Here is a 14,479-nt window from a genome sequence, read left to right as displayed (position 1 = left end):
GTGGCGAACCTTTTTGAGACAGAGTGCCCAAACTGCAACCCAAAACCCACTTATTTATTGCAAAGTGCCAACACGGCAATTTAACCTGAATACTGAGGTTTTAGTTTAGAAAAAATAGTTGGCTCCAAGGCGTGCGTTACTCAGGAATAAGCTTGGTGGTAGTCGGTGGCTTTGCTTTGAAGCAACCATGCATCTCTTCCAACGGGTGAATCATGACCCTAGGAGGGTTCACTCGTCTCAGAAGCAAGCCCCATTGCCAGCAACCGGGCTTACTCCCAGGTAAAGGACTGCGCTTTTGTTCTTTGCATGAAAATCAGTGGGGTTTAACAGCGCTTAACAGGGTTACCTACACTGCTTCCCCAAAACTAGGTCTTAGGTTTAATGCTAATAATCGAGCACAGCGGCCCAGGCCAGCCTAGATGTGGGGGGAGCACTCTGCATGTGCCAACAGAGAGGTCTCTGAGTGCCACCTCTGGCACCTGTGCCATAGGTTCGCCACCACTGCACTAGGTGATATGTGGCTGTACCTTATTTACTAACATGCAGGTGACTGTTTCCCAAGAGGAAAAAGTTCTAGAGTCACTTCTGTATGCATGCTGCACATATTCCCTCACCGCCAAATGCAACACGGGAGGAAATTCATCTCCAAAGAAGTAAGCTAGAAGTGAAGCAGCTTAGCTTTCCAGATAGTAAGATTCCATAATGCGTGCGGCATCACAGAAATTAATGCTCTGGTATGGAGTGTCCCATAAACCACCTTGCTGATGTATCATGTTCAATGAAAGCCTTTAGCTCACGTCTGTATTGCAGTCTCAATGCAACATGACTGGTATTCAGGCACAAAAACCTATTTCACAGGTGTAACTATCATGGGGACATCCAGGGACAAGTGTCCCGGGCGCCACCTTGTGGTGGGCGCAAAAATTGCAGGTTCATTTGTGGCTTTCTGTATTTTTTACTGTTTTTTAAATTTTGACCTACAGGGGGCGCAGTTTTTAGGCTAGACTAGAGGCACCAAAATTTCAGGCTATCATCAGGTGACTCTCCTGATGATACCAGCCAAGTTTGGTGAAGTTGACCACATCCTCCATTGTTTCCAATGGGAGTGACCACATCCTCCATTGTTTCCAATGGGAGCTAATAGTAGATGGGGCTATCATTTTGAAGGTCCATAACTTTGGACCCTCTGAATCAAACTTCACTAAACCTAGATGGTATCATAAGGATAGTCCCTGCTGATACCACCCAGGTTTGGTGAAGGTTGGTTCAGGGGGTCCAAAGTTTCCAATGGGAGCTAATGATAGATGGGGCTACCCTTTTGAAGGTCCAAAGTTATCCTTTTGAAGGTCCTATCCAAACTTCACTAAACCTGAGTGGTATAATCAGGATAGTCTCCTAAAGATAGCCTAAATTTTGGTAATGTTAGCTTAAACATTGCTCTCCTGGCGGGCACCCTCAAATTTTCCCCGGGTTCTCTCTTTAAATCCACCCCCTTTGGAGTGGATTTAAAGGGAGAATCTGGGCTCCCTAGATTTAAAAAAAACATTGAAAGTATTGTTGAAGGCTTTCACAACCAGATTCAACTGCTTGTTGTGGGTTTTACAGGCTGTGTGGCCGTGGTCTGGTAGATCTTGTTCCTAACGTCTCACCTGCATCTGTGGCTGGCATCTTCAGAGGTGTATCCCAGAGAGAAGTGTGTTATAAGAGAAGTGCAAGTCTGGACACAGTGTATAACAGACTTCTCTCTCATTGATACACCTCTGAAGATACCAGCCACAGATGCAAGGTGAAACTGGCTGAACAAGATCCTGGGCTCAACTACTTGCAGCAAAGAAAACTCCACAACAACAATGGCACAGTGACAATGATGCTGTTTGGGGTGGATGGGTGGGAAATCCTACCCTGAAACAGCATCACTTTCAATGTTGTTTTAAACTGCTTAGAAGAGCCCAGAGTCTCTCTTTACGGTGCAGTTAAAAGGAGAATCTGGGCTCTCTAGTTTAAACAACATTAAAAGTGATGCTGTTTCAGGGTGGATTCCCCCCCTTCAAAAAATAGAATCACTTTCAATGTTGTTTAAACTAGGGAGCCCTGGGTGTGTTCAGATTTGTGTGTTGGGGCATGTTCTATAATGTGATGACTTTGAGATGACCTGGTGCAAAAAAATGTTGTTTGGTCGTGGTGTGGGAGGGACGCTGCCCATGGGGGGGGGGGGGGGCGCAAAACTCAGATTTTGTCCCGGGCTCCATTTTCCCTAGCTACGCCACTGTTCACAGTTAATACTCATATTACGATTCACAGGACTGGATCACTAACTCCAAACAACATTTGAGTCACGCTGTAAGTAACTGAAACAATATTTTTTTTTATTTGAGTTACCAAGTCAGAGATATATTACATAATTCGGTTGCTCTTTGCAGTGCGCTCTTTTGAGGCAGAAGTTTGGAAAGCTCAGTTGTCGGGTGTGGATTTAGGATCATAATCAATAAGACTTGTGCTGGGGGTTTCGTAGAAATACCACGGGCCGTCCCCCCTTTCTTTCATGAGTCGATTTACTTCCTTCTCCTTCCGCCTGTTAAATGAAAGAGGGGGGAGTAAGATGCCAAAAGCAGTTGCAGAATTTTACAGTTGTTGTTCGTCGGTTCAGATTTCCACAACCTGGATGAGCCAGCAGATACTTCCAGAATTTTGGGAAAGGATCATTAGTTGGGTTACCACCCTCCAGAGGGTACCTGGAGATCTCTCACTATTACAAAGGATCTCCCAATGAGCAAGATGAGTTTCCCTGGAGAAAATGGCTGCCTTGCAGAGCAAACTCCGGGGATTTATACCCAGCTGAGGGCCCACTCCCCAAACTCCGCCCTGCCCTGGCTCCACCCCCCAAATCTCCATGTATTTTCTAACCCAGAGCATAGTTCATGAGCACCACCACAAAATGGCTGCCATTGATAGTGTGACCAGATGTCCCGCTTTTGGCGGGACAGTCCCGCTTTTAACCAATTTGTCCCGCGTCCCACGGGGTTTTTTAAATGTCCCGATTTTTTGGAAGGCTGCCACACTGCCTTCTGGGGTGCTCCCCTGTTTCCCACCCTGTCACAGGGCGGGAAACCGGGGAGCGCCCCAGAAGGCAGTGCGCTCCTGTGGCCGCGTGCGCGAGCGTCCCTCCTTAAAAAGGTGAAAATCTGGTCACCTTAGCCATTGATGGCAGGGGGAAGGGCAGAAGCAGGCTTGGACTTTTGTGTGGGAAAGAGATGCAGTTTGGTTTAAGTTTCCAAAGACAGGATTTGTTCACTGCAGAGTCACAGGAAGTGGTTGCCAAGCCTAGGCTCTTTCTGCACAGGCGCTGAGCGGGGGTGCATCGGCATAAATTATGTCGATGCATTCCCCTGGAACCATTCGCACAGACAGTCCCGGTAGGGGCGCAGGGGAAGGCGCAACCTTTGCACAGGTTGCACCTTCCCCAACCGGCTTACCTGCTCCTGCTGGCTTCCGTCAAGTTGTGGAGGCCAGGGGACACACACCCCTGGCCAGAGCAACGGCTCTGGAGATGGAGGCCGGGGGGGGGGGGGTGTCCCCTGGCCTCCACAACGCGACGGCAGGGAGAAGGTAAGCTGGCTGGGGAAGGCGGAAGGGAAACGCCACCTTCCACCCGCTGCCATTCGCACGGCAGCTGCCGTAAGGCACCACTTTTGAAAAACCTCGTTCATGGTTTTTGGTACATCCAACAAATGGAAGGCGCCACTTTTGATAAACCTCGCCTGCTGTGCGCTCCCCAGGGACTGCGTTTTTGCCGTCCCTGGGGCTCTGTATTCTGCCTGTGCGGAAACAGCCCTAGAAGCATAGGAAATTCTATGTCTGTAACTAAGCCATGGTGTGGTGTGATTGCCTGGAATGAATTCAGGACTTTGCTAGTCAGGGCCAAACTAGACTGAATGGCCTTCTCTTATTTTTCCTATGTATACAATTGTATTTTCTTTATATGTATATTGTTAGTGGTTGTACTTTTTGTAACTTTTTGCATTTAAATGTGTTCTTAGCTGTTTTAGACAGTAGTGCACTTAATTTCACTTTCCAATTCACTTAGGCCATTTCCGCATGGCCACACTGCGGAGGTGCGTTGGCGTAAACAATGCCGATGCACCCCCCCCGGGACCATTCGCATGGACGGTCCCAATAAGGGCAGAAAAGACGGCGCAGCCTGTGTGGAGGGTACACCGTCCCCCAAACGCCTTACCATCCCTCTGACCTTCTGGCACGTCGCCTAGGCCAGGGGACACGCCCCCCCCCCTGCCCTGTGTGACAGCTTTGGAGTCGCATGGCAGGGGGGACCTGTCCCTTAGCCTGGACAAGGCGCCGGAAGGTCGGAGGGACGGTAAGGCATTCATGAAGGGGGGGGGAAATGACGCCTTCCAGCTGCTGCCGTTTGTACAGCAGCGGTTGGAAGCCACTGTTTCCGAAAAACCTCGCTCAGGGAGCGAGGTTTGGAAACAGCGGCTTTGCACCACTCGGGGTTTGCAAGGCCATCGCTGCTGCGATGCAGCAACGGTGGCTGTGCGAACCCCTCCCCAGGGACGCTGTTATTAGCGTCCCTAGGACGCTGTATTCCACACATGTGGAAACAGCATTACTAAATTCCTTAGTAAGTATCGAAGTTTGTGTGTTTGTGTTCTTAAGCAGCAGGTCTGGCAGTGTTTCTGGTTGATTGCTATTCAGTACGCTCAAGTCCCATTTATAGTGTGTGACATTGACATTCGTCTCTGATTTAGTATCACGGTTACTTCTGCAACCATATGGGCATCTTGCGCACTACATAACCTAAAAGTGTATATGTTAACATCACTTCAACTCACTTGACAGTTAATAGCAATGATATTGGTTTAAACACTGGTTTTGTTGGATGTACCAATAAATACTTATGTACCAAAAAACTCTATTGACCATTTACATTTTAATTCCTGTGAGTGATTGTATAGGTAGAGACCCCCGTGCTCCGCTTTGCTGGAGGCCTATATGCTGTTAAGACCGCCCTGCCTTTCCACCTGTAATTTAAACCCATAATTGCAAGTCTTATCCTCTCCTGCCAACAGGAACAGTGACTGCCCTCCTCGTGGGAAAAGCCCTTCAGAGAGCAATCATGTCTCCCTTCAACTTCCTCTTCCTGTGCTGGAGACACTGTCGCTGGAAGAAAGTTCAACCCAATATACAAGTTCCACTTTCGGCTCAAGAGCAGAACCATAGTTCAGAGTTCCATTACAGTTCGGAAAAAGAAAAATCAATAGCACATTTCGCGATCTTTTGTACCTTAACTCGATTTTCTGACGTTCCACATCAAGAAAAGTTAAGGCCTTTTCATACTCCTTTTCAGGCGGGTCGAAAATATAGCGAGAAATCCATCGAGTTATGGGATGCTGGGGAAGAGGGAGGAAAATAAGGGAGTTTACTAAGGAACAGTGAAAGTCTGCCTTGTATTGCGCTTGGAGCAGTGACGTCTGTGATACCCATTGGAGTGATAGCACAGAACATGGCAGCATGGTCCAGTGGTGGCGAACCTTTGGCACTCCAGATGTTAAGGACTACAATTCCCATCAGCAGGAGTGCCAAAGGTTCGCCACCACGGGGGTAGTCTGTTGGACCGTTATCTGGGACACCCAGGTCAAAATCCTCATTCTACCATAGAAGCTCACCAGGTGACCTCACAGGGTCGTTGTTTTAAGGGTAAAATGGAAGAGTGGAGAACAATGTTGCCAGCCACACAGGACCCCCCAAATTGGGGGGAAAGGCAGAGTATATACACATCTCAGTAAATCCTGGCTTTGAAAACAGACATTGGTATACAGACTAGTGATATTGGGTTGGATCCGTTCTGTGAACGGAAGTGCTTTCTTCCATTGGATATAGCATTTCCTTCTGCTGACGGGTTGCAGAGACCTCTTTCTACAGGAGGAAAGCTCACATGGTAGTACCCATTGTCTAGCTCAGGGGTCGGCAACCCGTGGCTCTGGAGCCGCATGCGGCTCTTTCGTCCTCATACTGCGGCTCCGCAGTGGTGACGCCAACGACGGCAAGTTGCACTTGGGACACGACGAGCGTGCCTCCTTCCCCACCCCTCCTGCCTTCCTTCCTCCCTCCGGCGTCCTTTCCCCTCCTTCCCTCGTTTGGTGCCTGGGAAGGAGAGGGAGGGAGGGAGGGAGGGAGGGAGGGAGGGAGGGAGGGAGGGAGGGAGGAAGGAAGGAAGGAAGGAAGGAAGGAAGGAAGGAAGGAAGGAAGGAAGGAAGGAAGGAAGGAAGGAAGGAAGGAAGGAAGGAAGGAAGGAAGGAAGGAAGGAAGGAAGGAAGGAAGGAAGGAAGGAAGGAAGGAAGGAAGGAAGGAAGGAAGGAGTCATGCTCGCCACATCCCAAGTGCAACTTGTCATTGCTGGCGTCGATGCCGCTGTCTATCCTGCCCGCATGGCTGAAGGCAGGGCTTGGGGAGGTGGGGCCAAATGGCTCTTTGGGTGCTAAAGGTTGCCGACTCCTGGTCAAACAGAAAAGGATAGGTACTGACTTCTCCTACCAGGCAATGGACAGAGGTGATCTGGCTTGTCCTAGCTGGAAGGAGAATGCTGCACAACTTGGATCATCTGTCAAGCAGGGAAATCATATAGTCCTTACCCTTAGTGGTGAGGACTTGCAGGGAACCAACTCAGTAAGTATGAATATATATGTGTGTGCATGCACCCACACAGGTACATCAAAAGCCTCTCTCTTAAAACTTCCACACCCTCATCTATATTGATGAGAAGGTCCATGAGTCAAGGAGAAGAAGTTGATTTTTACACTCCGCTTTTGTATCCTGTAAGGAGTCTCAAAGCCATTTACACTCACCTTCCCTTACCCTCCCTACAACAAACACATTGTGAGGTAGGTGAGGCTGAGAGAGCTCTGAAGAACTGTTTCTAGCCCAGGGTCACCCAGCAGACGTCTTGTGGAGGAGCAGGAAAAACAAACCCAGTTCACCAGGTAAGAGCCCACCGCACAGAGCCTACCGCCCAAGTGGAGGAGTGGGGAATCAAACACGATTCTCCAGATTATAGTTCACCAGATTACACTACACCACGCTGGCTCTCAAGTCATCATGGGAAAATAAATCCTCCCTCCATTTTAATGTTGAATTGGTTTTTGATTTTAGAGTGGGGTATCCAGCTCTGGCACCTCAGATGTTCATGGACTACGATTCCAATCAGTCCCTGCCAGCATGGCCAATTGTGTACACAATATTGGGTATGCCTCAGATACAGAGGGAGGATTAAAAGTCTGCCTCAGGATGGCTGAGAAGTTCTTATCCAGGTAGAATACAAACAGACCCTGGTTCAAGCTGAGAATTTTTCTGCCGATTGTTGTTACCCCAATTCCAGACCAAGTACATTTCCAACGGCTCAACTCCACCGCCACCTAAAATCCCAAGTGCTTCTTCCCAAGTTTCCTCCACAATCCATGGCCATTCTTCCTTCTGTCTTGTACTCACGCTATAGTACTCCCAATGGTCTGGAACATAACCTTCCGGAATCTCGGCAAGTTCAGCTTCACCTGATTGGAAGAAATTATCAGCTTTTGTCATTATTCATTTATATCTCAGCCCAAAGGTTCTCAGGGCAGCTCAGGGTGATCAAAATGACTTTTTAAAAATCAATGACTTGAAGAAGAAGAAGAGTTTTGGATTTATATCCCTCCTTTCTGTAGTCGTGACCGCGAGGTCAGCGCAAGAACGAGAAGAGACACGGTGATAACATCTGGTGGAGAGTGCCAGCAGCGGGAGCGCGGGTGTCCGTGTTCCTAGCGACTCCGCCGCGTGCTGGTTCCTGGCACCTTTTATTATGATTCTAACGGGGGCGTGTAGAAGGGCGGAACGGGGGGAATTCCGGGAGAGCGGGAGAGCGGGAGACTGAGAGATCATCATGTGATGCATGATCTCATCTGGCTGCTACGTGCGGAGAGGAGCATCAGCGTCTGGGCCTAATCCTCACCTGGGGGCCCGACCATTGTGTCCCGCTGTCTGGAACACCCGGTGGTTGTGAAACCCAGGTAGTTCATGACCTGTGACTCATGAGAGGATATGAGGGGTGAAGGCGCTTGATGCGACCAGAAGGCCGTAGGAGCCACCCCCCCCCCCCCCCACCCCCCCCCCCCCCCACCCCCCCCCCCCCCCACCCCCCCCCCCCCCCACCCCCCCCCCCCCCCACCCCCCCCCCCCCCCACCCCCCCCCCCCCCCACCCCCCCCCCCCCCCACCCCCCCCCCCCCCCACCCCCCCCCCCCCCCACCCCCCCCCCCCCCCACCCCCCCCCCCCCCCACCCCCCCCCCCCCCCACCCCCCCCCCCCCCCACCCCCCCCCCCCCCCACCCCCCCCCCCCCCCACCCCCCCCCCCCCCCACCCCCCCCCCCCCCCACCCCCCCCCCCCCCCACCCCCCCCCCCCCCCACCCCCCCCCCCCCCCACCCCCCCCCCCCCCCACCCCCCCCCCCCCCCACCCCCCCCCCCCCCCACCCCCCCCCCCCCCCACCCCCCCCCCCCCCCACCCCCCCCCCCCCCCACCCCCCCCCCCCCCCACCCCCCCCCCCCCCCACCCCCCCCCCCCCCCACCCCCCCCCCCCCCCACCCCCCCCCCCCCCCACCCCCCCCCCCCCCCACCCCCCCCCCCCCCCACCCCCCCCCCCCCCCACCCCCCCCCCCCCCCACCCCCCCCCCCCCCCACCCCCCCCCCCCCCCACCCCCCCCCCCCCCCACCCCCCCCCCCCCCCACCCCCCCCCCCCCCCACCCCCCCCCCCCCCCACCCCCCCCCCCCCCCACCCCCCCCCCCCCCCACCCCCCCCCCCCCCCACCCCCCCCCCCCCCCACCCCCCCCCCCCCCCACCCCCCCCCCCCCCCACCCCCCCCCCCCCCCACCCCCCCCCCCCCCCACCCCCCCCCCCCCCCACCCCCCCCCCCCCCCACCCCCCCCCCCCCCCACCCCCCCCCCCCCCCACCCCCCCCCCCCCCCACCCCCCCCCCCCCCCACCCCCCCCCCCCCCCACCCCCCCCCCCCCCCACCCCCCCCCCCCCCCACCCCCCCCCCCCCCCACCCCCCCCCCCCCCCACCCCCCCCCCCCCCCACCCCCCCCCCCCCCCACCCCCCCCCCCCCCCACCCCCCCCCCCCCCCACCCCCCCCCCCCCCCACCCCCCCCCCCCCCCACCCCCCCCCCCCCCCACCCCCCCCCCCCCCCACCCCCCCCCCCCCCCACCCCCCCCCCCCCCCACCCCCCCCCCCCCCCACCCCCCCCCCCCCCCACCCCCCCCCCCCCCCACCCCCCCCCCCCCCCACCCCCCCCCCCCCCCACCCCCCCCCCCCCCCACCCCCCCCCCCCCCCACCCCCCCCCCCCCCCACCCCCCCCCCCCCCCACCCCCCCCCCCCCCCACCCCCCCCCCCCCCCACCCCCCCCCCCCCCCACCCCCCCCCCCCCCCACCCCCCCCCCCCCCCACCCCCCCCCCCCCCCACCCCCCCCCCCCCCCACCCCCCCCCCCCCCCACCCCCCCCCCCCCCCACCCCCCCCCCCCCCCACCCCCCCCCCCCCCCACCCCCCCCCCCCCCCACCCCCCCCCCCCCCCACCCCCCCCCCCCCCCACCCCCCCCCCCCCCCACCCCCCCCCCCCCCCACCCCCCCCCCCCCCCACCCCCCCCCCCCCCCACCCCCCCCCCCCCCCACCCCCCCCCCCCCCCACCCCCCCCCCCCCCCACCCCCCCCCCCCCCCACCCCCCCCCCCCCCCACCCCCCCCCCCCCCCACCCCCCCCCCCCCCCACCCCCCCCCCCCCCCACCCCCCCCCCCCCCCACCCCCCCCCCCCCCCACCCCCCCCCCCCCCCACCCCCCCCCCCCCCCACCCCCCCCCCCCCCCACCCCCCCCCCCCCCCACCCCCCCCCCCCCCCACCCCCCCCCCCCCCCACCCCCCCCCCCCCCCACCCCCCCCCCCCCCCACCCCCCCCCCCCCCCACCCCCCCCCCCCCCCACCCCCCCCCCCCCCCACCCCCCCCCCCCCCCACCCCCCCCCCCCCCCACCCCCCCCCCCCCCCACCCCCCCCCCCCCCCACCCCCCCCCCCCCCCACCCCCCCCCCCCCCCACCCCCCCCCCCCCCCACCCCCCCCCCCCCCCACCCCCCCCCCCCCCCACCCCCCCCCCCCCCCACCCCCCCCCCCCCCCACCCCCCCCCCCCCCCACCCCCCCCCCCCCCCACCCCCCCCCCCCCCCACCCCCCCCCCCCCCCACCCCCCCCCCCCCCCACCCCCCCCCCCCCCCACCCCCCCCCCCCCCCACCCCCCCCCCCCCCCACCCCCCCCCCCCCCCACCCCCCCCCCCCCCCACCCCCCCCCCCCCCCACCCCCCCCCCCCCCCACCCCCCCCCCCCCCCACCCCCCCCCCCCCCCACCCCCCCCCCCCCCCACCCCCCCCCCCCCCCACCCCCCCCCCCCCCCACCCCCCCCCCCCCCCACCCCCCCCCCCCCCCACCCCCCCCCCCCCCCACCCCCCCCCCCCCCCACCCCCCCCCCCCCCCACCCCCCCCCCCCCCCACCCCCCCCCCCCCCCACCCCCCCCCCCCCCCACCCCCCCCCCCCCCCACCCCCCCCCCCCCCCACCCCCCCCCCCCCCCACCCCCCCCCCCCCCCACCCCCCCCCCCCCCCACCCCCCCCCCCCCCCACCCCCCCCCCCCCCCACCCCCCCCCCCCCCCACCCCCCCCCCCCCCCACCCCCCCCCCCCCCCACCCCCCCCCCCCCCCACCCCCCCCCCCCCCCACCCCCCCCCCCCCCCACCCCCCCCCCCCCCCACCCCCCCCCCCCCCCACCCCCCCCCCCCCCCACCCCCCCCCCCCCCCACCCCCCCCCCCCCCCACCCCCCCCCCCCCCCACCCCCCCCCCCCCCCACCCCCCCCCCCCCCCACCCCCCCCCCCCCCCACCCCCCCCCCCCCCCACCCCCCCCCCCCCCCACCCCCCCCCCCCCCCACCCCCCCCCCCCCCCACCCCCCCCCCCCCCCACCCCCCCCCCCCCCCACCCCCCCCCCCCCCCACCCCCCCCCCCCCCCACCCCCCCCCCCCCCCACCCCCCCCCCCCCCCACCCCCCCCCCCCCCCACCCCCCCCCCCCCCCACCCCCCCCCCCCCCCACCCCCCCCCCCCCCCACCCCCCCCCCCCCCCACCCCCCCCCCCCCCCACCCCCCCCCCCCCCCACCCCCCCCCCCCCCCACCCCCCCCCCCCCCCACCCCCCCCCCCCCCCACCCCCCCCCCCCCCCACCCCCCCCCCCCCCCACCCCCCCCCCCCCCCACCCCCCCCCCCCCCCACCCCCCCCCCCCCCCACCCCCCCCCCCCCCCACCCCCCCCCCCCCCCACCCCCCCCCCCCCCCACCCCCCCCCCCCCCCACCCCCCCCCCCCCCCACCCCCCCCCCCCCCCACCCCCCCCCCCCCCCACCCCCCCCCCCCCCCACCCCCCCCCCCCCCCACCCCCCCCCCCCCCCACCCCCCCCCCCCCCCACCCCCCCCCCCCCCCACCCCCCCCCCCCCCCACCCCCCCCCCCCCCCACCCCCCCCCCCCCCCACCCCCCCCCCCCCCCACCCCCCCCCCCCCCCACCCCCCCCCCCCCCCACCCCCCCCCCCCCCCACCCCCCCCCCCCCCCACCCCCCCCCCCCCCCACCCCCCCCCCCCCCCACCCCCCCCCCCCCCCACCCCCCCCCCCCCCCACCCCCCCCCCCCCCCACCCCCCCCCCCCCCCACCCCCCCCCCCCCCCACCCCCCCCCCCCCCCACCCCCCCCCCCCCCCACCCCCCCCCCCCCCCACCCCCCCCCCCCCCCACCCCCCCCCCCCCCCACCCCCCCCCCCCCCCACCCCCCCCCCCCCCCACCCCCCCCCCCCCCCACCCCCCCCCCCCCCCACCCCCCCCCCCCCCCACCCCCCCCCCCCCCCACCCCCCCCCCCCCCCACCCCCCCCCCCCCCCACCCCCCCCCCCCCCCACCCCCCCCCCCCCCCACCCCCCCCCCCCCCCACCCCCCCCCCCCCCCACCCCCCCCCCCCCCCACCCCCCCCCCCCCCCACCCCCCCCCCCCCCCACCCCCCCCCCCCCCCACCCCCCCCCCCCCCCACCCCCCCCCCCCCCCACCCCCCCCCCCCCCCACCCCCCCCCCCCCCCACCCCCCCCCCCCCCCACCCCCCCCCCCCCCCACCCCCCCCCCCCCCCACCCCCCCCCCCCCCCACCCCCCCCCCCCCCCACCCCCCCCCCCCCCCACCCCCCCCCCCCCCCACCCCCCCCCCCCCCCACCCCCCCCCCCCCCCACCCCCCCCCCCCCCCACCCCCCCCCCCCCCCACCCCCCCCCCCCCCCACCCCCCCCCCCCCCCACCCCCCCCCCCCCCCACCCCCCCCCCCCCCCACCCCCCCCCCCCCCCACCCCCCCCCCCCCCCACCCCCCCCCCCCCCCACCCCCCCCCCCCCCCACCCCCCCCCCCCCCCACCCCCCCCCCCCCCCACCCCCCCCCCCCCCCACCCCCCCCCCCCCCCACCCCCCCCCCCCCCCACCCCCCCCCCCCCCCACCCCCCCCCCCCCCCACCCCCCCCCCCCCCCACCCCCCCCCCCCCCCACCCCCCCCCCCCCCCACCCCCCCCCCCCCCCACCCCCCCCCCCCCCCACCCCCCCCCCCCCCCACCCCCCCCCCCCCCCACCCCCCCCCCCCCCCACCCCCCCCCCCCCCCACCCCCCCCCCCCCCCACCCCCCCCCCCCCCCACCCCCCCCCCCCCCCACCCCCCCCCCCCCCCACCCCCCCCCCCCCCCACCCCCCCCCCCCCCCACCCCCCCCCCCCCCCACCCCCCCCCCCCCCCACCCCCCCCCCCCCCCACCCCCCCCCCCCCCCACCCCCCCCCCCCCCCACCCCCCCCCCCCCCCACCCCCCCCCCCCCCCACCCCCCCCCCCCCCCACCCCCCCCCCCCCCCACCCCCCCCCCCCCCCACCCCCCCCCCCCCCCACCCCCCCCCCCCCCCACCCCCCCCCCCCCCCACCCCCCCCCCCCCCCACCCCCCCCCCCCCCCACCCCCCCCCCCCCCCACCCCCCCCCCCCCCCACCCCCCCCCCCCCCCACCCCCCCCCCCCCCCACCCCCCCCCCCCCCCACCCCCCCCCCCCCCCACCCCCCCCCCCCCCCACCCCCCCCCCCCCCCACCCCCCCCCCCCCCCACCCCCCCCCCCCCCCACCCCCCCCCCCCCCCACCCCCCCCCCCCCCCACCCCCCCCCCCCCCCACCCCCCCCCCCCCCCACCCCCCCCCCCCCCCACCCCCCCCCCCCCCCACCCCCCCCCCCCCCCACCCCCCCCCCCCCCCACCCCCCCCCCCCCCCACCCCCCCCCCCCCCCACCCCCCCCCCCCCCCACCCCCCCCCCCCCCCACCCCCCCCCCCCCCCACCCCCCCCCCCCCCCACCCCCCCCCCCCCCCACCCCCCCCCCCCCCCACCCCCCCCCCCCCCCACCCCCCCCCCCCCCCACCCCCCCCCCCCCCCACCCCCCCCCCCCCCCACCCCCCCCCCCCCCCACCCCCCCCCCCCCCCACCCCCCCCCCCCCCCACCCCCCCCCCCCCCCACCCCCCCCCCCCCCCACCCCCCCCCCCCCCCACCCCCCCCCCCCCCCACCCCCCCCCCCCCCCACCCCCCCCCCCCCCCACCCCCCCCCCCCCCCACCCCCCCCCCCCCCCACCCCCCCCCCCCCCCACCCCCCCCCCCCCCCACCCCCCCCCCCCCCCACCCCCCCCCCCCCCCACCCCCCCCCCCCCCCACCCCCCCCCCCCCCCACCCCCCCCCCCCCCCACCCCCCCCCCCCCCCACCCCCCCCCCCCCCCACCCCCCCCCCCCCCCACCCCCCCCCCCCCCCACCCCCCCCCCCCCCCACCCCCCCCCCCCCCCACCCCCCCCCCCCCCCACCCCCCCCCCCCCCCACCCCCCCCCCCCCCCACCCCCCCCCCCCCCCACCCCCCCCCCCCCCCACCCCCCCCCCCCCCCACCCCCCCCCCCCCCCACCCCCCCCCCCCCCCACCCCCCCCCCCCCCCACCCCCCCCCCCCCCCACCCCCCCCCCCCCCCACCCCCCCCCCCCCCCACCCCCCCCCCCCCCCACCCCCCCCCCCCCCCACCCCCCCCCCCCCCCACCCCCCCCCCCCCCCACCCCCCCCCCCCCCCACCCCCCCCCCCCCCCACCCCCCCCCCCCCCCACCCCCCCCCCCCCCCACCCCCCCCCCCCCCCACCCCCCCCCCCCCCCACCCCCCCCCCCCCCCACCCCCCCCCCCCCCCACCCCCCCCCCCCCCCACCCCCCCCCCCCCCCACCCCCCCCCCCCCCCACCCCCCCCCCCCCCCACCCCCCCCCCCCCCCACCCCCCCCCCCCCCCACCCCCCCCCCCCCCCACCCCCCCCCCCCCCCACCCCCC

At 68.7% G+C, this 14,479-nt stretch overlaps 1 protein-coding gene across 1 annotated transcript; it reads right to left on the bottom strand.

The window, feature by feature from the left end:
* Positions 1 to 2,345: 2,345 nt before the first annotated feature.
* NDUFB5 (NADH:ubiquinone oxidoreductase subunit B5) lies at positions 2,346 to 7,656 on the bottom strand. The gene is made up of 3 exons (XM_048506806.1): positions 7,504 to 7,656; positions 5,302 to 5,408; positions 2,346 to 2,572 (listed from the first exon to the last, which is right to left on the bottom strand). The coding sequence occupies exons 1-3, from the start codon at positions 7,594 to 7,596 to the stop codon at positions 2,452 to 2,454; spliced, it is 321 nt and encodes a 106-aa protein (XP_048362763.1). The 5' UTR covers positions 7,597 to 7,656; the 3' UTR covers positions 2,346 to 2,451.
* Positions 7,657 to 14,479: the final 6,823 nt, after the last annotated feature.

Source organism: Sphaerodactylus townsendi, linkage group LG08, assembly GCF_021028975.2.
Source record: "Sphaerodactylus townsendi isolate TG3544 linkage group LG08, MPM_Stown_v2.3, whole genome shotgun sequence".
NCBI lineage: Eukaryota > Metazoa > Chordata > Lepidosauria > Squamata > Sphaerodactylidae > Sphaerodactylus > Sphaerodactylus townsendi.
Note: the sequence above shows the minus strand (reverse complement) of the source record. Positions and strands in the feature narration are given on the sequence as shown.

Excerpts from the sequence above, each read along its gene's own strand:
- NDUFB5 (XM_048506806.1), bottom strand. The coding sequence starts at position 7,596 with ATGACAAAAGCTGATAATTTCTTCCAATCAGGTGAAGCTGAACTTGCC. Across the intron at positions 5,409-7,503 it reads ACCATTGGGAGTACTATAGC|CATCCCATAACTCGATGGAT; the intron begins GTGAGTACAAGA and ends CCTCTTCCCCAG. Across the intron at positions 2,573-5,301 it reads CGTCAGAAAATCGAGTTAAG|GCGGAAGGAGAAGGAAGTAA; the intron begins GTACAAAAGATC and ends TTCATTTAACAG.